Genomic DNA, 27,300 nt, shown 5'->3' on the forward strand with positions numbered 1-27,300 from the left:
ACATCACCTCCCTTTATAGCGCTATCCAAAGGCTAACACCGCACGCGTGTAGCACAGAAAGAAACATTTTAAACTAAGGGAGGACCCGAGCCAGGCAAGCCCGCAGCTTTGGCCTCGCGGGGTGCCTGTGAACCAAAGGAAGGGGCTGCACCCCGGGCCCGTCCCTCCCCGCCCCACGGGAGCCCCGTGAGGTGCCGCGGGCGGCCTCAGCCCCGCTCCCTCCCCGCAGCCCCTCAGCGGCCGCCCCTCAGCGCCGGGCCCACCCCCGCCTTTCCCGCCGCCGCCGGCCGGCTCCACCCCGCCGCCGCCTCGCCCGCCTCCCGCTGCCCGCGCAGCCGGCGGCGGCGGCGCCCCCCGCGCTCCTCCCTTCCCTTCTCTTCCCTTCCCTCCCTCCTTCCTCCGGCGGCTCCCGGCGCGATGGGGCGGCGGCGGCGGCGGCGGCGGGGGCCGGCTGGCCGGGGGGCGGCGGCGGCAGCAGCAGCAGCAGCAGCAGCAGCGGCGGGCCCGGTGAGGCTGGCGGCGGCGGGCAGCGGCAAGGTGAGGCGGCCTTTGTCCGCCGGGGTGCCCCGAGCCGCCCGGGCCCTCCACGTGGCGCGGCCCCGGTGCAGGGGGTGAAGAGGGGGGTTTGGGGGGGGGGGGGTTCGGGCGCCGTGGTGCTGTGGGGTCGCCCAAAAAACGACCCCATTTGTGGTGTGGCCTCAGCGTGGGTGCGCCAGGCTGCCTGTACGGCCCGGGTCTTGGGAGGCAGAGAGCATCAGGGCTCTCCCAGGCGGTGGGAGGCGGGCAGGGTAACCAGATTTAGTTATCAGCACGCTAATCAACTTTTGCTGATAGAGCAGGTAAGGGGGCTGCGTGGCTGGCTGCGCAGCATGAGGATGCGGGAGTGTTGTGGAGGTGTCTGTGGGTACCTCTGACCTCCCAGGGACTGGGTGACCCTCCCAGCTGTGCACATTCTGCAGGACAGAGCAGGGACAACAGCATCGCATGCTAGCGTGGGGAGCACTTCTGGAGCCCTGAGTGATGGCACTGATGCATCTGGTACTTCTCACCTCCAATCCTACAGCGATCCTTCCTGCTGTACCTAAAGGCTGGTGCATCATGCTTACTTAAGGCCCAGCAAACGGAAGAAGGGTGCAGTCTGTTGTCAGTTACATTTCTTGTAGGGGCTTGTTTTGGGCCGTGGTCTTCCACTTTCTCACTGCTCCTTGCAGCTCACTGGTAAGCAAGCGGCGGGTGTCACTCGGGCTTGAGCCAGAAGGACTTGGCGGCCAAGGCTTTCTTGTCTCTCTGAAGCGATGTGGCATCTGCTGACTAGTAAATTAGTAAGTAAATTTGTAAGCAAACACATGTTGCCATTGCAAGGAACTGCCAAGTAGTCAGTAGTACAGAATTGGTTTGAGTTGCGAGACCTGCTGCTGGATCTGTTCCCTGTCCCAGGGGCTGATTTGAAAGGTTTGGCAGCACTGCTTCAGTACTTGGGGTTTGTTTAAGGGGTGCTGATGAACCAAGCTTGGCACCCAAAGGGCCTGGGCACCGGCAGTCCGGACACAAAGATGGGGATGATGCGTTGCATGCCTGAATTCCCATGAAGCGGCGTGGTTTTACAGAATCTCTTGAACCTCTGTGCTTGCTTCTGCACATGCTGTCAAAATGTGGGTGGTGGTGAAGTCGTCGTGGCAGTGGCGTCATACAGAAGTGTTTTGCTTGGAACACCAGCACCTGGAAAACAATTAGACACCACAGATAAAACAACGGGATGATCTTGAATTAGGCAAAAATAATTCAGAAATAATTGTTGCTATGGTTTGGTTCAGCGAGCTTATCCTTTGCTCTGAACACGTGCTTGCCTTTCACCATGCCTTATACCTTGTGCCAGGTATAGTTCATTGTCCAGGTTCCAGGCTTTTTGTGCCCTGATGCTTTTGAGAAGTTGCTGCAATCGTCTGGTATCATCTTTGTCTTCTGATATTTCGTTGGGGTGAGAGTTGTTCCTCCATGTGTCTCATGCTGGTCGGATGGTGGTTGTGGTCCTTTTGACCATGTGTGTAGTTGGGTGATCCTTCTGCACAGCAGTACGTGACCTGGCTTCCCTCTGCCTTCTGTTTCTTTGGCATGCTTGTAGGATGTTTAAAATTAAGCTTTCATACAATGCTGTTCGCCATTATGGTTCCAGTGGAAAGAAGGGGATCTTGACTTGTAAATAGCTTTGGGGTTTTGGTTTGGCACCTATCAGCGTTCTGGCTGGGGCCCTCTATTCTTGCAGTGCTGGTGATAATTGTCAGCCTTGGAGCACTTCTCTGCTCAATTGTTTTGGGGATGCATGCCTGTAGCCCTTGGGTGGCATTCCTTGGGCTCGCCTGCCTACTGAGCCTGGAACAAGTCGAGAGGTTTTCCAGCAGGGGATGGAGGTGCAGGTTTGCACAAGTTTAGGTTGTGTGAATATTCATTTGATATTAAACTGGGATTACTTCAGTTGGACTAAAATGAATAAACAGAGTTTGAACGTTACTGAAATTACCCATCCTCTGCTTCACAGAGGAATGTCCATGCATTGTATAGATTTCAATAAGGGGAAAACACCCAAAATATTTCTTTCTTTTTTTTTTTTTTTTTTCACCGTAGAAGCAAGAATAGTGAGTTACATTGTTCCCTGCTCTTTCGCCCATTACATTCTCCTGATAAGTTGCTACAGATGAAAGTGCTGGTGTGGGACACTTGGCAACAAAACCAGTATTTTAAACTGCTAAGGGGCATTTGTGTGTACAGCTGACAGTGACGTTCAAATAATGTTGATGACTTCCACTAGAAGCCAGGGTGTGCATGCAGGCAGCCCTCTTCTGGGCCTGCCAGGATGCTGGCTTGCAGGAGGGGAAGTTGTTTGACGTTGGTGTCAGCGAAGCTGAGTTTTAAATTGAGACACCAGAATTCTTCCTGTTGTTGTGGAAAGTAAAACATCTCACCTCGGGCTCTTCTTTTTCTCCTCGCTTAACAAGACAGGTGGAATTTGTGGGGACAGCGGTGAGAGCAGTCGTGTTGTGACTGGTGGAGACCTCAGGTGCATTACTTTCTGTCAGTCATGTGCCGAGTGCCAGAGCATCGAGGAAACAGGTCTGACATCCCTCTCAGCCTTGTTTTCCCTCTCCGTCATGCTTTGCCTCTGGTGACAGGTCTGTCAGCCTGCACGGACAGAAATGAGCTTAAATGCTCCCGGGTCCCAGTAATTCTCACCGCAGGCTGCCAGACTCGAGGGCAGCCTTGATTGTACTGGCAATATTTCTTCAGAGAGAAATGACAATGGGAATATAATGAACTTTGATCTTCCGCTGAAGAAACATACTTAGGTGTGGTTATTCTGGAAGTTGTTGGATTGTGTGCTGTTTGTAGCAGGGAGTGTTTGCTTCTGTTTTTGAAAAGTGCCTTCTGGGTGCTATAACCAAGTAACTGTAACTTTATTTACAAAAATAGTTGAACTTGATAGGCATACAAATTCTTATCAGGAATGATATGTAGACTTTTTCTGCAGCTGTGAATTATTTCCAGCTTTCACTAGACTTTCAGTGCTTTTTGTAGCTGTTATCTTCAAAAGACAATATTTCTCAAATCTGCAACATTACAGCACACTTGCGTTTTCTCTGAACCCCTGGGTTTTCTCATGTTGAAATATTTTCCCTGTGCAAGATTGAAATGTTCATCACGTCTCTGCCTTCCTGGCACTTTTTTTAGAGGCTTAGCAGCAAAAAGATCCTGTCTCGAAGTGCCTGCATCTTTCAAGTGCTTAGAACAAATTAATATTTTAACATCTCTCTTCAAGCACGTGTGTTATTTTATTCCTTGGTATATGCTACTTTGTTGACAGAGTTACAATGATGGGCTTGGATGTTGATTATAAATCAGTTTCTGAATGTGCTTTAATTGAAAACTAATAATGAAAAACCTGGGGCTTCCAGGACTGCACAGTGAGTAGTGGAGGATCCATCGTGGCAGAGGTCTCCAGTGCAAGCTCCTGTTTCTGCTGATGGCAGTGGGCTTATGTTGGGAATGACCTTGATTTGTGATTTCAGATGCAAGATGCTGTCAATGAACAAGCTTGGTCATGAGGAAGATGCAGAGGTGTGTGTGTGCCGTGCTGGTGTGGGTGAGCAAACCCGCAGTCTAGAGTTTCAGGATCAGCAAACTCCCATTTAGAAGATCAGAGGCACAGCTTTTTTACAGCAAATCAGAGCTATGTCTGAAGCCTGCACCCATGTATAAGAGCAGCATAGTTCTTTAACTCACATCCTGTTACCTCCTGAGGGCTGTTTGAAAAAAAGACTTGTGTTGATCACATTTCTGAAGTTGCAGACAGACTGGTGCTGTAGGAATGCAAGTCTTAATTAGTCTTCTGTAAATTAGCAGTTGGCACCTTCAAGAGTTCTTCTTTAAAACTACCAATATTTGTAGGAGATAACTGAGATTTTGGTCAAGCACTGTAATTTGGTATCACCTTTATGTCCATATTCTAAGCCCTCATTTTCATATGTTTATTTAAAAAAATGAATAAAAACTTGCTATTTGTTTGGTTTTTAGATGCTACAAGATCAAACTGGAAGACTAACTGCACAGCTGAGCATTGGGTCTGGTCTTCACAGTAGTCAGTGAATCAAATAATCTGAATGAACAGGTCAAGAGATTTTAAAACATATTATTTTAAAGCAGGCAGAGGAGAAAATGACAGCTCTTGGCACTAAGAACAGAGTTTTAAATGTGTGTTGCCAGGGTATTCTTTTCAAACTCTTGCAGTATGTCCACCTTATGTGTGTTAGTGTGTGTTCCCTGCTATTAAACTGAGCCATTTCAGTGAAATGAGGGCTCACCAATGATTTAATGGGTTTCTTCGTAGTTAGAGTGTGGGGAGCAAGTTGCGACCTAAAACTCTTTGAAGTTCTGCAGTAAGTTACTTAAATCAGTACATTAGTATTTGAGAATGCATAAAGATCAAAAAAGGTCTAATACTGGGAAAGCATTTTTTTTTTCTTTGTTCAGAATCAGTAATTACACCCCCATAATGGCTCCTCTGGTGCAGATGCAGAAGTAATAGACGAAGAAGAAGGAATTAGTTAGGCATACAGTAATCACAGCAGTGGCTAACTCGCTGTACAATAGCGCGAGAACTAATGCAGTGGCTCCTGGAAGCAATTTATTCATAGCAAGGAGGCTCACAGCTCCTTGTGTGTTTTGCCATTAAAATGCATAATGCTTCGTTTTTCAGGCTGCTCTGTATTGAGAGAATTCCATCACAGCAATGGGGCTGGGTTCTGGCTGTTCATTTTAAGAGGTGGGGGTAAGGAAATATCCAAAAGCTTTCGAACACAGACAGCAGGACTTCTGCAGCAGCGCACTGGGTCATGCCGTTATATGCCTGCAAGGGTCAGTTGTGTAGAGGTGGATTCTGCTCTTGCTCAAGGAGTGGTAAATCGGTTTTGAATCAGTCTACAATCGGTTTTGCAAAAGCAAAGCGAGGCTAAAATTAGCTGTAGCTTATTTGAGAGAGCAAAGCTTTGGTCGAGATGCTGCTTGATCTTCTAACAATGCTGCTTGATCTTGTCAGCAGTGGTACTTTTGGAGAAGGATCTGCCTTTGGGCAGTTACCTTGGCACAAAACAGTGCCTTCTGCCTTTTTTATTTTGTTTTATTTATTTATTTTTATGGCTGTCTCTGCTCATCCTGTCCTTCCGCACACCAAGTCCTAAAATGGCCTAGGTGAGAGCTGGCTGAAGGCTCCTTAACTGGCCCGTTACATAGAGAGACCTGCCTGAAGTGGCTGATGGAGTACCTGACAGTGGGAAATGTTTAGCTCTGGTGACATCGGCCTCCTTTGGAGCTGGGGCTGAACTTGGTGAACTCTTACGTGGTGAACTTGGTCACCTCCAGGAGTGGAGCCTTTGGCAGTGCCTCCTGATGGCTCAGTTTGGAGCTTCTGGCTAACGAGACGTTCTCGATCAGTGTGGGTTTTCCCTTTCTTACTGAGTACCTCTGAAAGAGCTCCGGATAAGTGCTGATGAAAGAGGAGTTGCACTGGTTTTATTTTTGGAATTAACTAAGTGTTTGCTAAAATAAGTAACGGTACTGTTACCAGATGCAATGGTAAGGTTTCTCTCTACGTGTTCATCATTTCGTTGCGTCTGAATCTGAGATGAGGAGTAGTGATAGCGAGATGGGTTTCGCTGCAGCGAAAGGTGCCCTGATCATGCACTTGCAAGGCTGCACACACATTTTTGTGTCTGAGAAGTGCTGTCAGTGAGTTAAACAGCCTGCATATTGCATCCCCTCCCTGGTCCCAAGTCTGGTGTCTGCATTTAGGGATTAAAACAGTCTGCACCAAATATCCTGGAATTTAACTAAATGAGATACAGTTCTGCTATGCGTGGCGCATTTTGTAATACATACTTGCACTTGAATAGGAGCATAAAAATAAAAGTTGTGCTCTTGCCAGTTTGTTTTCCTGTGAAGTTGGCGTGTCTGACTTGTATCTTCTGCCTTGTTTTGAATCGAAAACAGATACCCAAAAAAGTGGCTGACATTTTTAATGCCTCTGGGGACAAGAAAGACTTTCTGGGGTTCCAAGAGGATGCTCCAAGACAGAGGTTGTTGTCAGAGGACAGCTATGGTAGTTCTGATATCCAAGAGTCAGGAATAAAGATAGGAAGGGATTGCCACAGCCCAGCTGTGCTCTGCTGGTGTAGTTGTACTCTGAGCTTGTGTCCAGGCTGCACAAACCATAAATTCACAGCAAAATAAACAATCTACAGTCTCATATTGAAAAATACATGTAAACAAACTTTCTGTTTTTTTTTTTTTTTGTACTGATGATTGCTTTTTAAAACTCTTTCATAATATGAAAAGGAAAATGGGCTTCAGTGGAAGGGTAGCCTAGGTGGAATAAGTGAGTGTCGCAAATAGGAGAGAGAAAATGACCATCCCAGGGTAGTGTGCACTGGATAAATAGGACATTGGAAAGGCATGATAATAGGTAGGTTTTGTGAGTATCCCAGCAAACTTCAAAGTATTTTTCAGAAATTAATATCCTTCTGTTGCTGTTTCTTTGATGAAATTACTATTTAAGTGGTGGCGGCCTCCAGAAGCCATCTCTGTGAGATTTGCTGGGTCTCTGGTATCTTAGTGGTGAGATAGTGTGGACCATCATAACGATTTGATATTTTGCATTCTTTTTCATTTGGTAACTGGAAGCACCAGCTGAATCCCCAAAAAAGGAGGAGAACTGGTGTGCTGTGTTGGCTGCCAGGAAGTTCAGTTTTCAGCCTTTTAGGAGCTTATAATCACATACATGTTGTGGTCCAGCGTGCTAAAAGATACCTTTGTAGACTATGTCATAGTCGAGGTCCTTCCGTTCATGTAATTACAAAACTGAGAATGTCTGTGTTTGTTTTGTTTTTAGCCCATCAGGTTAAAAGTTGCTGAAGACTATGGCTAGCAGTAGCAAAGGGAACAAGCAGAATGAGGCTTTTTCAAGGATGTGCTATTTCTGAGCCTTCAGAAGGGAATGCTGTCAGGAGAGGTTTGTACAAAGCATGGAAATGGTTTTGGAGTAGTGCTGCAGTCCGCTATGGCAATAGGCAGTGACTAAACCCAAGTGAAATATACTGGGCTCTAAGTCATTTTGTGACCTTGTTGCTCAGGGGCAGTGCCAGGGAACTGGAGACAACCCGGAGGTGGCTTGTGTAAGAGACTTGTGTGGCAGCCCGTGCCTCTGCTGCTTGCTTAGTGACTGCAGGTGCCTTACATTGCTTCTCTCTGCCTTGGTTTTCTAATGTGTAAAAAGGAGATTATGGTAATGACCTGTGCCGTGAAGCGTTTCAAAATCCACTGATGGAAAATGTTGTGTAGGAACTAGGTACTAATAACGTGTGTTACTGCAAATCCTACAATATTCCATTCCCCAAGTGAGACTTGTTCAGGATTTACGGCTGGCGGTGTATCTTCTCTCACCGTTTCTTTTTGCCTTGGGCTAATGATTATTTTAAACTGCTGCAAGTTTAATTAATTCCTTTGCTGCTAAATGTTACCTTAAAAAAACTTCATTTTTTTCCCCCTGGTTTCCATCCATTTATGATGCCAGACACCACTGTTTCTGTGAAGGACCACAGGTACTTTATCTGCAAGAAACAATAAGGTTTTGGTGTGAAGAGCAAAATGATGAGAAGTTCAGAAAAAAAATGACAGTGGATAGGAGGAAGCAAGGCAGCTGCTTTGCAGGGGTGATGAGTGGGATGTTCGTGCATTGGGTGTTCCCTTGGGCATCGATGCACAAATGCATTCATAAGTATTGACCTGTGTGTGTCTGTTTTTTCTCCTCCAGGCTTTCTGCAGTCCTACTGCAGAAATCTCTGTGCTTTGCTGAGTTTCAGCAGTTTCTGCTGTAGGTATCCCTGATGCTTATTTCACCGTGCATAGGCCATTATTCACTGGCGTAACACAGTTTAGCTCTAGGTGTGCTATTTTCAGTCACTTTAGCTAACAAACAGGTTAAGATTTTCCCCACCCCTTAGCCTTCATTGTATGTATTCTGTTTTCCTGAAATTCCACAAACTTCAGTTTCCCTCCGAGAAATGCAATTTAACTTTAAAGTAACTTCCCTATTGTGTTTGTTCCTTTCTCAAGCAGCTGCACTGCAGCTATCAACAAAGGAATAAAGTAATTTTGCTCAGAGAAAACTCATTCCAATTACCCCTAATAATTTCTAGATGTTTAAGTGTAAAGAAACAGCACATGCAGTAGCTCCCCCTCCCATTCCCCTGTAAGTTTTTTCCACTCAATGTATTGTATCTGTTTTTCGCCAGATATTAATGTAAAGAAGTGTGTAATTAAAGTCAGGGAAGGGAGGGAATTGAAAGGAAGAATAAAGATATTTAGCAATTGAATCATGTGAAAGGTCATTTTTGTATCTTGCGTGGGAAGAAGAAATAGCAGAGGAAAACTGGGGAAACAAACTGAAGTGAATGTTGCAGGCTCTCAAAAAGCAGGTGTGGTTTGAACGTTTATGTGCCTACTATGAACACATCTTTCAGGGGACTAACAGGAACAAGTTGTCAGATGGCCTTCTACCAATATTGGTTAGAAGTATGGAAATATATTTCCGATTTAGTAAATGTGTTCAGAGATGTCAGAAACAAACACTACAAAAAAAAACCCTACGAAGTTAAAATAACTTAGTGCTGAAAATGTGAGTGTTGTCTTCTGCTTTTTTTTTTTTTTTTTTTTTTTTTCTTATTTTGGCAAGTATCGTCTTCAAAGTGTTCTCACAGCATATACCAGTACCTACCAACTGCCTTAGAACCTGTTGATTTTGACTGGATGACTACTTTGTGTATGACTGTTTCTCATACCTACGGGCTGGTATTTTTACAGGGTGTTCAATATCAGCCCAGATATCTTACAGAAGAACTGCAGAAGATTTTCACTGAAGACACTGACTCTGAAACTGAAGTGTTTGAAGGCTTTGCTTCAAGTGAGGTCGATGTGAAGAAGAAAGGAGTTTTGGTAAAAACAGTATGTATATGTATTTTTTTCTGTTTCTTCCATGTAAACTTCATGTTCCAGTAAGCATGTTTCTGATAGACTATGATGTTCATTATTCATACCGAGGAAAAATATGTATCATATTGAAAAAGTAAAAAGACCTTTATTTGATACAATATAACATCAGAAACAAGAACTTCTCCCCCTGCTTGCAGACTGGCTGTGATAGGCAACACTGTTCATCTGAAGACAGCCTTGTTGGTATACCAAACAACATTGACGTGAAGATCTTGTGTTGGGAGAGCTTGCATACTAGTAACTCTTTAAAATCTGTTGATTTAGGTGAATTTATAACAGTGTTCTAGGTGGTGAGGCTGCTGCTTAAAATTAGTGATTTAAAAATGCCCTTTTGTGTGTCACACTAGCAAAATGTAACATAGGTTCATACTTGCTTCCTGTAGGAGATGGAGTCAGACATGAGCGATGAAGAACGTGATAATTTATTGGGTACTGAGGAAGAAGAGGAGGAAGAATCAAAGAAGAAAGTTTCCCCCAAGAGAAGAAGCTTTGGTCTTCGTGTTGCTTTTCAGTTTCCAACCAGAAAGTCTTCTGAGAAAAAAGTGCCTGAACAGGATTTTTCTAAGTTACCTATAAAGGACAGTAAATCCCCCACTGCTGTTTCAAAAGAAAGAAATTGCAAGCGATGGGACAAACTAGAGGGCTCTGCTTCAGAATCTGAAGAAGACATTAAAGAAACACAGGAAGAAAGTTCCAGTGCTCTGCTTAAAAGAGCTATGAATATTAAAGAAAATAAAGCCATGGTAAGACTTTGTTCTCAGACATTAGCAACTGAGCACTTGAATTTAGCACACTTGAATTTCAGGGTCCTCGCTGGCGATGTGTGGGGACTCTGGGAAAATCTCATGGTGGTTTGACGTAGATATTTATTTTTCTTAAATCAAGGAGGACCCTAGAGAACCTTCAGCACTCAGACATTTCCTGCTAGAATAGTCTCAAGTAAGACTAGTCAGCTCAAGTTTCAAAGCAATGTCGAACCAAACATTTTGTATGTGGATGTGAGCACAGTTAGATATCCCTGTCATAGTCTTACATTCAGAACCTGTCAGGAAACCAGCTGGTCCCTTCCAGTGGTTTGGTGTTGTTTGTGCAATAGAGCTTCTACTTTCCCTTTTGTGTCTGAGAGATCTCCTGCAGTTACTGATTGGAAAGCCAGCCCAAAACCACTGAGGATTATAAATGTTTCAGTTGTGTGGGATGCGTATGTTTATGTGCATACAGATAAGGTAGAAGTGAGACTCAGATAATTCCTAACATTTTTTTTGTTTTGTTGTCTAAAATTCTACTAGCTCTCTTAATTATTACAATACTGTGCAAATCTGCATTCATTTTGTATCCTCTGTGACTCCTTCAGTTTTACTATACTCCAGGCTATGTTGCAGCCTCCAGACAGTCTTCTGTACATCTCTTGGGTGTGTGGGCCTGCAGCTCCCAACAAAAACTTAGATTTAATTTGTTTCTAATCTTACCTTGTTTCTTCACTACTGTTGTGTTCTTTCTGCTGTTCCATCTTACCCCCCAGCCTTCCTTCTAGTTTCAATTCAACCACTGTAAAATTCAGTAGTGTCCTACCTGAGGACACTCTTAATAAACACCACAGTGAAGCTTTTACTGAGAAGTGCTGCTAATCTCGTGATTGCTCTGGCTGTGTCAGAGGCAACTTGCAGCCTGGCTAAACCAGGAGCTAGTGGCTAGTAGCCTGGCTAACCCTTTCTACTGCTGGCTTTTTGGTAAATAGCCTCATTGTGGCCTTCCAGAACAAGGCTGTATTGTTTTGGACCTGTCAGCCACTGCTTCGGTTGAAATGCACATCTGGGACATCTCCCACACAATGCAGCAGGCTCTTCCTGCTGAAATACTTCTGATACTGCACACACCATGGTTAGGGAAAGGACTGGAGGGCCTAGTTGCTTAATAGCTTTACAGAGGAATGTGCACACGTGTTGCTGGGAGTGTATACGCAAAGCGATTGGTACTTAATGTTACTGTCTGGAGCTGTGAAGTTAGTTTTGTATGCAAAATTCTTTTTCACTTGGGGATAAATGAGCCCCACCTACATTCAGTGCACAAAACCGTACTAGAGGCAACTTACTGCGTTCAGATGTAATTTAGTGTATACAAAAAGAGGGGATAATGTGTGTCAAATATATGCAAGTTCGCAATGACTTCAATATGGTATCACTTGCTTTCAGCTTGCCCAGTTATTAGCAGAACTGAATTCTGTACCTGACCTGTTCCCAGTGAAGACACCTGCCTCGACTCCTTCGGTAAGTCTTCATGCACTGGCGAGAGATGAAGGACATTTGTGCTAGACTTGTGATTAATGTGTTTCTTTGTGAAACACTTTCACTAAGTTGTAGCAATACTTTGTATGTATTTGCTCTTGGTTGGTATTCAAGTGCCAAAGGTTATGAGAGGAAATGGACTTTGAAAAGATAATGTATGAACAAATAAAAAGACCAAGACAAGGTTCTATCTTGTCATTTTTTGCCCTGTAAGTTCTTTTGGGATGCTAGAGAAATGCCTGTGTATGTGCTGATTAGGAAGAGTAATTGCTGTCCTTTTTGTTTAGATCCTTTACATGTTTAGATCCTTAGATATGTTCAGATTGTGGGAAAATCTGAACCTTTAGCGCTAAAGAATAGTGAGAACTAGCTTCTATCTTAATATGCCATCTATAGATTTTTTTTTCTTTTTCTAGAAACAGAGGAAAATCCCAAGGAGAGCATTTTCCGAAGGCCAGATAACACGTCGCATGAACCCAACCAGAAATGCTCGTCCACCAGAGAAATTTGCCTTGGAAAAATTTACTGTCTCGGCCATCAGATTTGCAGAACACTTCCATAGTTACAAACAACAAAACCTCTTAAAGAAGAGACTGAGCATGGTATTTGGCAGACTTTGATATTTCTGCTAGTCAGGGATTAGGAAACATATAATTCATATAGATTATTGGTCAGCACTTAGAGCAGACATCATATCTACGGCAAGTTAGTTGATTAGAGCCTTTTGTTTGAAATCAGCAAGAGGAAGCTGCCTTCAAGCCTCTGCCCCGTCTTTCATCCGTTATTGGGGCGCTACTTGCGACTTGTCTTGTCCAAGCATAACAAGGCAGTTTACTTATTCTAGTGTTTACTACCTGAAAATAGTGGGATTAGAAATAACAAGGATATAATGATGGGAAAGAAGAACATATAAACGGAATAAATAGTAAGTAGAATAGAGAAAAGATTAAGGAGGAGAGGGAGAGAAGAGAGTTGTGGGGGTGGGTTGGATGGAAACCCAACTCTATTCCCTGTTCTTCCAGTGGTCCACGAACACGTAGTCTACCCCCTTTAGACTGCATATGCATTATAAATGAAAGAATTTGTCACCAAGTGTGGTGACAGAGTCTTCATGCCACAGAGGTGTTGAGATGAGTTTGTTTAGCAGGGGAATTGTGGCGTGCGCAAACGGAGGAGATCATCAAAGTATTCATCTTATCGTCCAGTAGAGGATATTACTGATGAGGACTTGGACAACATTGCAATCACTGTTAAAGACAAAATCTATGACAAAGTTCTAGTAAGTAGCTGCTGTTTTCTTTATGGGACCTGTTGTCTTCTAATAGTTCATCTAGCCCTTGCTAAAAGGTGTGCTTTCCAGAAGTTTTGGAGAGGGCAGCTCTCGCTATTGCACAAGCACAACTTGAAAGCTTCGCCAGACTTCTGTGGGCTTGCCCATGCTGGTTAATACACCTCAACAATTTTTGCCTCTGGGAAGTGCTTTCTTGCCATAGAATTAAGTGGAAGTTGTTACAGCTATGACTCATAAGTGATAAGAGTTGAAATCCCATTTATCTTTTATTCTTGCTTAATTTATTTTTTGCTGTTGTGGTGGCTGTGCACTTAAATGCTAGTGATCTCTGCCGCTCTTTATACCCCCTAGAAACTACATTTTTGCAATGGTTGGCTAGTTTCCAAAGCACTTGTTGGAGCTCCTCTCCCATTCTTCCACCTTATTTTGCTGTTATTAATGATCATCTTACTGTGTTTTATGCATCACTGTATTTGCAGAGCTGAGTCACAAGGTGCATACCGTAAGCATACATTAGCCTTTTGCCAGATTGCAGAAGGAGGAGTGATCAGAGCTGCAGCAATAAGGTTCAGATAGTCTGAGACTCCAAAGCAAGTAAGGACAGGCACTGTCCCTGTAAAATCTGTATCGTTTTATGAAATACTATATAATTGACAGAACATTCTGTCATATAGTATTCTGACATATAATCACAGAACTTACAGGTCTCACTAAGATTTTCATTGCTGGACTTGACTTTTGTTTAAAGTCTGTGCTTTGCTCTTAGCAGATGTATTACGAAAGTTTGGCAACAGGTATTTAAGGTCTTTCAAGCATACTTATTTCTCCTTTCCAACTTCTTTAGGGTAGTACTTGCCACCAGTGTCGTCAAAAGACAATTGATACAAAGACCATCTGTCGCAGCCAGGGCTGTGGAGGTGTAAGGGGACAGTTCTGTGGACCGTGCCTTCGAAATAGATATGGGGAAGATGTGAAATCAGCACTGCTTGATCCAGTAAGTATCATTTCTTGGATTTGGAAAGTACGTTCTGGTTAGTTTGGTCTCAAGAATGCAGCAGGCAGATCGAATGGAACTTTTAACAGTGGGAACCTATCTCTTTCTGCGAAGCTCACTATGGTCAGCCTAGCACAGGATGATTATCATTAGGCAGTATTACAGCTGCTTTTGGTCTATTGTGAATTAATATTGAGAAATACATCCCGGGACTCCGAGTCTTAAAGAGTAAAATGTATTCAAGCCAAGAGAGTAGTACTTGATCGTATCTTTAATTCTGCAGAATTTGGAAACGGTAACAACTGTGGTTGGCTTGTTGATTCAGAATTTTAAAATCTTGCCCTGAATAATAATGTGAAAAGGAAACCATACTCTTGTCTGGTAGAGCAATGCAAAGAAGAATGTAACCTTATTTTTCACTTGCCTTTAACTCCCCCCACTCTTCCTTGCAGGACTGGATCTGTCCTCCTTGTCGTGGGGTGTGTAACTGCAGTTACTGCCGCAGGCGTGATGGTCGCTGTGCCACGGGGATGCTCATCCACTTGGCAAAGTTCTATGGCTACAACAATGTGAAAGAATACCTGGAAAGGTGAGGGTTGTGCCCAGTGGGCATCCTGTGAACTCACGTATTGCTCCAAGACTAATGCCTAGGCTTGAGCTGAGCTCTTTTGAAATGTGTCTTCATTTTGAAATGTGTCTTACAGACTTAGTTGGTACAAGTGTCTCTGACTGTGTCACTTCAAAATAGTTTTACAAATCCTTATTACTATCTGACGTTACACTTAGCATGAGGATTAGCCTCTGGGACAACAACTAACTGTACAGAGTATTTCTTTATTTTGGAGTCTGACTGGAAACTTAATCGTGGGTGGTTTTGCGTTAATAACAATTAGTTACTTTCTAGGCTTTAAACCAAGATGAAAGTCATATTAGTTCCTTTTTTAAAATGTTGAAGCCCTTTAACACTTGACTTCTGTGGCCTGGGGTAGATCGTGTACCTTTACAAAAAGGTCTCTTCGGATTTCTCCTAGGCTGAAATCAAAGTTGTTGGAGTGAGTCATATCCCTGTGCAAACAACTAATTTTCTATAGCAACTGAAATGCTTTTCCCTATTTTGAAATCAGTATAGACTGTTTCTAGCATATAGCAATGTTGTTTTGGAAATTGTCATCTTCAAAAATGGAAAACGCCTGTTCATGGGGAATCTGAGTTTCCTGAAAACTACTAATACTGTTTTCTCATATGTCTTCTAGTTTACAGAAACAACTGGCGGATGGCAATTGAGAACACTGAACTCAAGCTGTGCCTGCGAAATATCTTCACAAGTTTTTACTTCAAAAGGTTGTTACTATGTTTTATACAAGATAGAATTTTAGAGTATAGTATATACATTTCTGAGTGTGGAACTTTTTTTATTAATGTGGTCTTATGCAAAAGATCTCTCAGGAAAACGTTTGGTAGAGAAATCTACATGCACAGACCTATACGTTAAGTGGAATGGCACTCTTGAACCTTGGAGTGGTTAATTTCTAATAGGGCTACTACGCAATTACATGATGGAGAACTTCAGTAATTTGAGCAATATTTTTATTTATGTAATTGTACAAATTTGCAAAAAGGGTGTTTAACAGCTACCTATAAACCCTACCCTGTTTAAAAAAAATAAAACAAAACAACACCCCAAAACCCCTTCTGTTTTAATTTGATCACACAGACTCAATTTTCCAATCCTTCCTTTCTGAACCTATTCTTCCACTTGTAACATTTAGTTTAGTGATAACATTTATCACTGCAAAGAAGAGAAGGGTACTTTCACCTGATTGCCATTATATTCCAGCCAAAGCTGATGTAACCTACTAGAGGGAGGATGACTTTTGTTTTTAAACCCAAAGTGCAATTAACCACTGAAACATGAAAGTGGAAGTGTTTTGTAAAAAAGAAAAAAAGAAAAAAAATAAAATCTTATGTGATATACCTGCTGTCTGAACCAGCACAGCAATCATAACTAGTTAATTGGTTTAAACCACAATGTTCACGATGTTTTTTTTTGAAATACAGTTCATAGATTTTTTTTTCATTCGTGCAACTAAGCTTTCAAACAACTTTGAGCAATATGTTTGTATTGCAGTATGATTATGCTAAAATTTATGTAAGATACATATTTCATTTTATGTAGAAACAATAAAGAATAATCAAGAGGAACATTTTATAAGTGAAACTGCACTCAGCTGATATGTTTTGCATTTGCTTTCCCATATCTGGTGTAATGAAGGAATGTTTATATAATATAATTATATAGAAAAGCATATGAACACAACACTTGAAGGATTAGGAAATATAGCGCCTAACTGTCATACTAAAGAATGTTTTTTTGTGAGGCAAATATGCTCTAGCTGACTGTGAAAAATGTTTATCTCCTTTTGCTTTAACTACAAGGCAGATTGAGAAATCAGCATCTACTATTGAAAGCTTAGTCCTAAAAAGCCAAGAGTAAAGTGACACCCACCAGAACCCATTTAGCTGGCTTCTCTTTGCTTCTCAGTTTAAAAGTCCAAATGCTTTTGCTTTTATAAATTGGACATTCATGAACATCCTTAGTTTCCCTTTGATCCAGGGGAATAACTCTTACACAAATGACTGGCATTGCTGGAGTCAGTTCCTTGAGCTGGACTTGATCTACGGTCTTGCAGTTGGATGTCCCACCTGGCACCTGCAGTAAACATAAGCACAGAGATTACCAGAAACATTTAAATCTAAACGGTTGCTTATTGCTAAATATTTAAAACTGCACTTGAACACATGCATTTAATGTGGAATGTTGTAACATGGACTCTTGCTTCATCTGTTGTATGAACGTGAAGATGACTATGAGGTTTGGACTGGACTTCTGTTTTCATCTGTGCCCTTTGGTTAAAAGCAGGGACTGAAAACTGCCTACAGTTGGGACTTTGATGCACACACTTGGTCACTGGCATACACACCAAATGCTCAGATTTTCTCCTAGCTCTTCACTAGTATGTGGGCAAGTATTCCCCAAATTGGAGAACTACACTGAAATGTAACTAGAATGTTTGATAGTGAGACATTAACTGTACTTCAGTGTAATTATGACAGATCAGTGCTGTACTGCTGAAGGGCTATGCACGTTCTGAATGGTACTAGGTTTTACTGTTTGTTCTTCTAATATAAATCTGCATAGGAAGTGTTGCTTGTATGGGATTTTAGGAAAGTTTACATAGGAAATATTTTATTTGCAAATACCAGTACAAGCACAGAGACTGCAGCCTCACAGGGTGCCTCGTAGCTGGAGGCAGAATTAATAGCATTGCCCTTTGTGTAACCAGCTTATCTTTTCAAAATCACTAGGTGAATTACATGCTCATCATCACCACAATACCCCACCCTGGCTTTCCCCTTGTGTTTTATTTTCTGAAGAAGCAACTCCCTTTCAAAAGAGTTGCTTTCCTTTGATTACCTTCAGGCCCAGTGAAGAGTGTGAGTAATGGTTATGTTTCTCTAATTGCCTGTTAGAGTCATGCACCTTTCTTCTAATTAGCTGTAACTTAGCTGACAGCCTTTCTATGTTAAAACCAAAACCACATTTTGACTGCTGGCCTTGTTATTCCTGAACTAGATACGTCAGTATCAGGAAGAATAAAATTCCAAATGTGCAAGGTACAGTGTTTATCCTCTGCAAGTTATTAAAATGTGGGTTGGAGCTCTACAGCTGAACATGATTTCCAAAAGTTCAGGGACATTCTCAAGATGTGTTCTATGCTCCTGCACTAATCAACTCCTTAGAAACCCAGGTGAAAGCTCTATGCTTGGTGTACATACACATTACCTGTCTGGGTGTGTCATACCTCATGCTAATACAGGATTCTCAATTATTTCCTTGTTTCCTGGTATGTTTCCCCAACAGCCTGTAAGTACTATAATCTGGCAAATGAAAAGAGATCAGCTTTGTTGAGTGATAGCTTTGTGCCCTTGGGGAAGAAAAAAAGATCTTGTGAATAGTTTAAAAAAAAAAAAAAAGGGGGGTGGGGGGACTGTGCAGGTGGTTTGATCCAGGTTACCAACATCTAGTAAGATTAAGAGCTGCAGAAAACAGGTGACCAGTATCAGAGACTGAAGTTTAAAATATCTGGACTTTAGTCTTCTAATCCTCAATTAGATCAGAGCTGCTGCTTTTCTACAGTGCAGACTATGTTTAGTCTCAGTTAACAGTAATTTAAATACATGAACTCTGGACAGGGACAAGGACACCAAGCTGGTATGAAATTTAAATTCAAATGGACCAATGCTGGCAATCTACCATCATTCCTAAACATCATCAATGCTGTTCATAGCATCTCAGCACTTCATTCCAGCTCCTGATGAACTTATTTACTTGAAGGGAGCTGCAGTCTGTGTAACAGCTTACTGAGATCAAGAAATTGGAATTTATTTCTTACTTTCTATGAAAAGCTGGCAGGTACAGGCTTCTTCCCTGTGGCCATAATCTTCTTTAGTCTTTTTGGTAACATCTCCCATCAAGCAGAGCTTATCCAAAGTCAAGTTGTTCTTGGACGCCATGCTCTGCTAAACAGCTTTAAAAATAATCACAAGAATTCAGTATCTGGACAATAATATTGATGTCAGAACTGTAAACATGTCCTTCTCAGGCCTGTTGTGCACAAGAATGAGAATGGCTGACTTTTTTTGTCTTTTTTTTTCTTTTTTTTTGTGCACTTTTTTTTTTTCCTTTGGCCATTAATTGAAATAAGGCAAAAAAAAGCAGTATGAATGCAATTATTTTGAAACAAGTTCTGCATAGTATAGAACAAACCAACCCCCCAGCTTGCTGGCAAGAGAGCAAGACCGCTTTGCTATCCACAATCAGGCTTCTCTCTAGCTGCGTCCCTGTTCAGAACAAGCTATTGTTAAAATATATTCTAGCCTTCATATTGTCCTTACATCCCCCCCATGCCTTAATAGGAAAAAGAGCCCTGAACAGAACGTTTGGAGACAGACGGTAAGAGGAATGAAAAATACCCTGGGATTTCTTTATGCCTGTGGCACTAAGTGAGCACTGTTTGGGGACCTCAGCACAGAGGAGCAGCTGCTGTCAGCCGTCAAGCTCCTTCCCTCTTCTGCCTCCATGTACAGGGGGAGATGTTTCAGTAGCTGGGCTGCAAACATGGCCTGGACCCCTGCTTCCCATCTTCTCCAGGGAACCGTGGCAGCCTAGACAAAGTGTCCCGTAAGCTCCTGGACCCCTTTTGGCTAGGCTAGCGAAGGATTATCTAAGTATACATGGAATAATACGTGGCCATGTGGAATTTGAGATGTGCTGTTATCAGTACACTGCTGGAGATTTTTCATTCCCTACTGTAGCAACAACTGCACAAAGAGGGTGTGCAGACTGCTTGGCTTTCCCTGCTTACTCTGGTAACTGTCAGTTAATACTAACAAATAAAACAGAATGGTACTATTGCATGCACACTGAATTGGTTAAATGGTTCTGACAGGAAAACTTCCACTCAGCCTTTTTAAACTATGAAATTGAGCATTTATTTCCTTAGCAGCTTTGTCTTCTCACTTATGTGTAGGACTGAAGGCTAGTTCAAATGGGTGCCCCCTGCTTTTAAGAGATGATTATTCATCTCATATAATAATGGGTCTGTCTACAGGAGAAGAACTTGGACTGTAGGATTTTAAAAATGGGACAACTCTGCTAGGAGTCCTTGATGAAAAGGAGTCTCTTTAAAGAGAGACTTACTAAAGAAAAAAAAAAAAAAAGTTCTGTTATCCTACAGAACATGATTACAACCAAGACATTTCAGTCTTAGTTTTCCTGCCATTTTTGTCATTTCTTAACTTTTCTATTAAGTTTAAGTATTTGGCTTATTTTCAATATTATTTTTTTAATTAAACTGCACTTAACCCTCCAAACAGCAGCACAAACACAGCTAACACCAAAGGTAAAAAATAAAATAAAAAAAAAATCAGTGTCTGGCAGTGAAACAACATACCTGGTTCCTTATAAACATCACTGCTTATCTGTCAGAAAGGACTGAGGATTGAACAAGCCAGAAAGCCACGCCACTGCTGGCAGCACAAGGTCCTGTCCAGACATCAAGTTCTCCATATCACAGAAGATCAATCACCCTAACAGGGAAGCAGCAAAATCTTCTGCCTTAAAGTGTTTGTACTTTTTTTTAAGACAAAATAAATTACGAACTTCCATTTTGAGTCATTATTCCTTTGTCTATGGAGAAGATAGATACATGGCTGAAGTAAGCAGAAGGTATGTACTTATATAAGCATAAGGTCACAGTTTTAGCTATTTCCCTGTTGCCTTCATGTCTGAAATCAATTGTTGAAGGTGATGAGCATGGGTGAGGTTGCTGACCATAGCAAATGTGAGTGCGCTCAGTTGTGTAATGTTTGTCTCAGGGAGAAACCTCAGCATCACCATTAGTCATATTAACACATGCTCAGAAACTGCTTGAAACTGGTAACAACAGTTGATAGCTTCTTAAATGCAAATTGTCTGGTACCATCTTCAGTGGTGCACTTAAAACCCCAAGATAAGCCAGAACAAATACAAATCAAGAGCACAAGAGATTCTGACAGACAGCATAACAGCTTAGTGCAGCACACATTGCTGAGAGATGTCAAAGGAATTTCCAAAACCAGAGTAAAAACACTGCCTATTTTTCTCCATGTCATTCTGCCTTCAAGTAAATACTGCTGCTGGCAAGGGGAAAAGGAATTTTGCAAGATGCTGAACAGCCCTTCCACTAGTGACAAAAGGAGGTGACAAAGCCTTGCTTTAGCAAAGTGCTTAGCGCTTCTGCAAAACTCACTTCAAAGTAAAACTGATTCCATTAAGACAAGTGTTAGACAAAAAATGAAAGGAACAGCACTTCCCTGGAATAACTGTGTACTAGCTAAACACAGTTTGCTGTTGGCAGATAAAGCAGTGTACTTACCAGTGGGCAAGGCTGTGTGCGGATGGGTACTAGCTTAGTCCATGTGTCTGGCACAGCATCATAGAAGAGTGCAGACTGCAGTTCTTCCATGTGAGGAGAAAACATCAGCTCTCCCTTTGTTTGGAGAACAATAACAAGCAGACTGGCATCATAAAGAACAGCTATTCTTTCACTTCAAAAACAAGCAACAAAAAGTCCCCAAACTCATACAAGAGCAACAATACCATTAATAATAAAGACACTTGCCTTGAGACAGGTCCAGCTTTTAAGAGACTTTCAGATGTCTGAAGGGGAGGTTCATCCTTTCACACTCCTGAAGGCAAACAAGTGTGCAGGGGCTCCTGGCAGTATCGTTCCATGTGATTTCTGCCATGTTAAACTCCTCAGGAAGCATCTCCAGAATATCACCCAGCACGTTTCCTAACCTTTGCAGGCCAATACAAAGAGACCCATTAGCAACCGCTGCTGTGAGGAACCATTCAACTCCGTTTTTGAAAGTCTCATGTATTCTACAGGAGTGAGCAAACATCCCACTTTCCTAAGCAGATAAAAACCAGAAGTGCTCGCACACCTTTGCTGACTCTTCAACAACCAATTAACACTTAACCTCTATTTACCTCCAAATTTTCAAGTAATGTTACTCCAAAGTCCTGCCAACATGTCTCTGGCCTTGGGATGACCATTGCTATAGCAATGTACCCTGAGATCGTGTTGCCAGCGTGATGATTTGTATTTCTGTAGTGCCTAGTGGCTTCCATCGCTTCCTACCTTCCCCCCCGTCCTTGCTATCTTAGGCACCAGGCAGAATACAGCTCAGGCACGCACACGCAAGTCTCATCCCCCAAAAGAGCCTCTCTCCCCTGCAGGCTTGCTCTGGATTCGAGTCAGAACACAAATGAAAAACAATTCCTAACAGCACTAATGACCAAGAACTGAAACCAAAACAGTAATGCAGCTCCATTTCAGCCCTTGGCTTTAGCAGAATTAATGAGGAATGCCATAAATAATTTTCCACACTCTGAACAGGAACCAAAAAATGCACAGTACAAGCTCCCCTGGAAAATGTGAGACTGAAGCACGTTTTTGCTGCTTGTATCCAGAACTGTTGGATTCACATCTGCAAAACCTCTGTGACCTAAGTGAAAAGAGGTGCCCAGGGGAATATGAGAGAGGAAGGCAAAGGTTGAAGAACTACAGAGCAAGAATGGCAGTTGCAGAGAAATTGCAATAACTGGTGAGGATGAGGAAAATGAGGAGCTGATGTCTGCTGCATGACACGCCAGCTTTTGGGGCATCTGGGCATTGTGTCTCCGCTGTACGTTCAGAAAGGAAGGTACAGAAGACAGCAGAGCCTGAGAACAGATCTAGTATGAATTTCTAACTGCAATTTCTTTTCCTGCTCATCCTTTTTCGTTTAATCTGTTAAGCACAGTAATAGCGCTGTTCCATGCTTACAACAGCCATAGTCTTCCACATGTTTCCGCAGTCATTTTGGCTGCACTAGGATATCTGGGTATGTGAGTATGTAACCATACCCTTCGACACAGCATCCAATGGCCTGCTGTTGACTCTGTACTCTTCTGCTAAATTCCACATGTGCTATAAAGGAGGCGCTAGGGCTAAGAAGTAATCAAACAGCCTCCTTTCTCAGATTTCTCCCCTTCAGACTACTGGAAAACTAAAAATCCCAGAAAGCTGCCTCATCCTCTACCACAGCTTGCCAGGGAAGCCCCCACCCAAGGTTCAGAGCAAGGGCCAAGGCTGAGAGTGGTGGGAGCGTGCTCTGCCCTGGCTGCTCCTCCCAGCATGGAGGCCTGACTCGCCCTGGCCAGGCTGGGTGATGGATCACAGAATCATTAAGGTTGGAAAAGACTTCCAAGATCATCTGGTCCAACTGTCCCCCTACCACCGATGTCACCCACTAAACCATGTCCCTAAGCACCACGTCCAACCTTTCCTTGAACACCCCCAGGGACGGTGACTCCACCACCTCCCTGGGCAACCCATCCCAATGCCTGACTGCTCCTTCTGAGAAGAAATGTCTCCTCATTTCCAACCTGAATCTCCCCCGGCACAACTTGAGGCCATTCACTCTAGTCCTACCGCTAGTTACCTGTGAGAAGAGAAGTGGATGTGGCAGACAATGCAGGAGTGCAGGCTGGGATCAGCACAGGAGGGGTTTGTCACACAGCAGTGGGAACATAGCACTGGAGTGAAGGCTAGGCTTGCTAGCTCAGCCACCTCTAGCATATTTTTGCCATGTAAAACACACAAAAATGCAAGATAGATACATCTTTTGTTTCACACCCCATGTTAAATTCAAAGGTAAAAAGAAAGTCTCCAAAATGAGCTAAGTGTTCCTCTGATCCAAATTCCTCCCTAGTGCAGTCCCATCACAGGTTGGCACATTGTCACCACTACTGTTAACATTCAACTCATCTCTCCATTCTTCTTCATTCTTCTGCATCTAAAAAGTTTAAGAAATGTCTGGAGTCTATTAAAATGCTACCTATACATTCCACCACAGCAGAATAGGATTATCAAACTATTTTAGGATGGTTACTATTTGCATGCTTTTATGACATTCCCATTTTCTATAGTATCGAAGGACTGATACTGCTTTCTTTATGAGGATGCTCTGAGTTATTTTAATGACTGCCCCTACTGAGGCAAGTGTAATTTTTAGTACTGAATTTCTGCATCCCCTCCCTCAGAAGACGAGCAAGGATTATTATGTCGTTTTTGCAGATGAGGGCCTGAGACACACTGGTAACAGCCACACAGGACACCTGTGGGAGAGGAAGGACAAGAGCCTCAATCCACCTGAACCTAACACACGACTCACAGCTTTAATTCTGCTCAGTGTGCAGCTAAGTAGGGGTATTGCACAAACACACGCTGTGCTCACAACTGCCCTCCAACTGACAACAGAACAGAATAAAAGCTGTAGCAATCATATTTGTTTTCCAGTCTCCCTGCTCTTGTGCTGTAAGGACTTAACTGAATTCAAAACGTTTCTCTGAACTAGCTTGGTCTAGCCCAGACTAGACCCTTCTGGGATTTAGGCTGGACTTGCAAGTTGTTTTTGCTGCAACCTATTTCTGGCTGTAAGTGGTGCTTTTCACAGGAGCTATTTCTTCCTAATGCAGGGTCCACTCCACGAAATCACAATAAAATTTAAAGGCCTTTGGCATTTAGAACAGTCAACAACAAGCTGCTGCTCCCACTAATACCAGTAAGCGCTTATTTCTGAAGTCATTTTGGTTCTGCAACCAGCTATTTACCTGTACCAGAGCTGCTAACCTCACCCACAATAAGCTGTGCCTTAAGACCCTACTTTGATGCAGTGCCTGGGTGTTGAAAAAAGCCCTGCTAATCACCTCGAGTGAAAGATCAATTCCATCAGACAGTCAGTCGGCACTTACCATTCTCTGTGCTGGCATTTAGGATGTGTTGTGCATTAGGATGTGTGTTCCTGGGAGCCACACGTGCAACAGGAGGCTGGGGGCTACCAGAGCTCCTACCAGGAACTCACCAGCCTTGTGTCCCTATGACAGATCCCACATGTGGTCAGCAAAGCCGATCTGTAGTGGTTTATTATAACATACCTTGTGGTTGGGTTTGCAGCTAAAAGAATTGCTCAGCAACACAGGTAGGTAAAACAGGCAATCTGTCCAGCCAACGCACAACACCAGCACTGATGAGATGTGCATCCATCCTGTTTGCATTCATCTGGCCACCAGTCAGTGCATGGGTTTCTGGTTTTGCCAGTAATTTGGTGTTGTAACATTTTCCAATTAAGGCAAAATGCTTGGAAAGGTATCATCTCGCTGCTTGAAATACCAGCAGATCCCCGCTCAGGGTTGGGTCCCTAAACTTTCCAAAGGCCATACAAATAGCAGTGATTCTCCTCAGGTTTCACCACCTATACTTATTTTACAATTATTTGAATGAAAGTTCAGGCTTGTGAAGGTTAATGGACTGCCTAAACTGGAAGCAGTAATTCTTTACTCATCCACGGGCTAGATGCAGAGCAGGGACCGCCAACACGAGCTTCCCAGCGCGCCCCTGCAACCCCAGCTGTCATTTGGAGAAATCAGCCTCGGCGGAGGTCACAAGTACAGTGGAGGTTAGCCTCCCCATCTCCATGGCAACTTGTGCTCGGGCCTCTTCTTCGGAGCAGTTCCTTCAAATTGTGTTAATCTGCGTGTGGCTCTTTGACATAGGAAAACCCACTCGGTACGGGCGGGGGAGACATGAGCAAACTCATCTCGCCCGGAGCCTTAAGGCAGGCTTCAGCAGCATGGCTGAGGGTGAAAAGTGAGCTTTGCCTAAGATAGCAAGCCTCAACAAATGGCCTGCTCAAACATAACATTTTGTTTTGTTTTGTTTTTCCACCCTTTCTTTCTTTTTAAAAATTTATTTATTTATTTTTCCTTCCAAATAAGCTTTTTACCTATGGACAAAGAAAAGTAAGTCTGGAAAGCTCCTGAAAAAGGTCTTGGCTGTTTTTAACAAACTGCAGTAAATTCTCTGAACCGACTAGTTAGCAGCTTAGGAGAATCAGCCAGGTTTGTTTTGTTTCATTTTCCTTTATATATATTTCCTTTATATTTCCTTTCTCTCTATATATGATATAAATCTATCTATATGTATGTACCCATGAAAACAGATTAAAGTATTTCCCATGCAAAGCTTCTAGAATTAAAAGTAACATTATCTTTTGGTGCCCTTAGAAGTTCTGGCACTTCTTTGCAGCTAGAAGCAGCTTTGGCAGTCTTGCACCTTAGACTCATGGATGCTCCACATGCAGTGCTGTCCAGGACCAAATCTCAAAGATGAAATTCAAAGCATGCAGTATGCATCAGCTGGTGATGATCTGACAAAACTGTGGCTGCAGAAACAGATGTGTTAGAGGAACATGAAAAATGACGCGTAGTCTTACAAGCTGTTTTTCCTATTTTGGGAACAGGAGAACACCCAAGGAAATGTATAATGTTTTTTATCCAGAGAAGATGGTATGCAAACAGTTAAAGGCAAGTTTTGAAGATTATGCCATTCTGGACTGCTGTAACCGGTGAATCTATCAATTACATTGGTTAAAGCACAGTTTTATAACAGACACCTCCTTATGCCTGCCCAGACATTTTTAAGCAGCAATACCTTAAAAGAAAGTAATTAAACTAGGAGAATGGAAACCTAAATGCACTGAACCCTAATGTCATAAGGTTGGCTATACAAGCCATGTTACAAAACACTGAGCTGAAGGTGCCAAGTAAGCGCCTGCAGAAGTGTTTAAACAAACTGCATGCCAAGTCACAAACCCTTGCAGACAAAATCTGCACATGATGAGTCATGGCACTCATTACAAGTTGGGTCATTTATTCCACGACAGCTAGACAAGACCTTGGTATGGGTGGGACTGCAAAGACAAGAAAGTTTGTGGGCTTCCCAGAAGGCTCCATTTCTGAGAGATGAATTTCTCTCAGAGTTAACAAAGTATATACTCATTCAAGAGCTCTAGCTATGTATATGAAAGATATTATCACAGATGAGGCCTTGACTTCTTGCAGATATATACAGCAGACTGTGGTCCCAGTGATGTAGCCACCGTACAAAATTTCACCAAAGAGAAAACACAAGTCTATTACCCAAGGTAACACCATTAAATAAAACAACAGAAGCTTTGAAAAGAACGAACCTAAGCTGCTTAGAATAAACACTGTTATGAGAAACAAAAGACAAACAAATACTTCCTTCTACAAAGCTTCATGGTTATGTATTCTTATTACTGTTTTTTGTTGCTGTTGTTTAGAAAATAACTACTTTGAAACAGTTCTATTTCTTTCTTCCCCTCCCCCCCCCCCCTTTTAATTTATTAATTAATTAATTTATTTATTTCCAATTCAGTGAGAGGTATCTATAAATACCTGAGTAAAAATATCAAGTTTATGACTAAAATTGTCTAATGGCATAAAGCAGTATCATTGGAGCCTTATGTCATTATTTTCTACCTTATTCCTTATAAAAAGATTTTAAGAGAATAGAACATTTTCAAAACACTGCATGATATACAAGAACATAACTCATTAACAAGTGCATGCATTTTCCTATACAGATCTTTAAAAACATAATCCTCATGAGTGACAGGAAGGTAAC

The 27,300-nt window shown here is 42.5% G+C and overlaps 2 protein-coding genes across 5 annotated transcripts in view; one reads left to right on the forward strand and one right to left on the reverse strand.

Annotated features, from left to right (window-relative positions):
• Nucleotides 1–307: 307 nt before the first annotated feature.
• CDCA7L (cell division cycle associated 7 like) lies at nt 308–16,382 on the forward strand. 4 transcript variants are annotated; one of them, XM_027450919.3, is made up of 9 exons: nt 308–537; nt 9,406–9,546; nt 9,978–10,337; nt 11,787–11,861; nt 12,296–12,481; nt 13,027–13,158; nt 14,015–14,164; nt 14,617–14,753; nt 15,418–16,382. In XM_027450919.3, exons 1-9 carry the CDS (start codon nt 418–420, stop codon nt 15,446–15,448), a joined length of 1,332 nt encoding a protein of 443 aa, XP_027306720.2. In that variant the 5' UTR covers nt 308–417; the 3' UTR covers nt 15,449–16,382. The 4 variants fall into 4 exon arrangements, with proteins under 4 accessions (XP_027306720.2, XP_071889655.1, XP_027306719.2 ...); XM_072033554.1 differs by having other exon boundaries at nt 308–507; nt 13,024–13,158; XM_027450918.3 differs by having other exon boundaries at nt 309–537; nt 13,024–13,158.
• A 22-nt stretch (nt 16,383–16,404) lies between these two features.
• The window catches only part of DNAH11 (dynein axonemal heavy chain 11), a 111,694-nt gene continuing 100,798 nt past the window's right edge, over nt 16,405–27,300 (reverse strand). Inside the window, 5 exon segments of the mRNA XM_072033967.1 lie at nt 16,405–16,874; nt 18,619–18,753; nt 20,179–20,314; nt 21,142–21,255; nt 21,388–26,785. Coding sequence (XP_071890068.1) covers nt 26,649–26,785 — 137 coding nt within the window. The 3' untranslated portion in view covers nt 16,405–16,874; nt 18,619–18,753; nt 20,179–20,314; nt 21,142–21,255; nt 21,388–26,648.

The sequence above is a fragment of the Anas platyrhynchos genome, chromosome 2 (genome assembly GCF_047663525.1).
Source record: "Anas platyrhynchos isolate ZD024472 breed Pekin duck chromosome 2, IASCAAS_PekinDuck_T2T, whole genome shotgun sequence".
NCBI classification, from domain to species: Eukaryota; Metazoa; Chordata; class Aves; order Anseriformes; family Anatidae; genus Anas; species Anas platyrhynchos.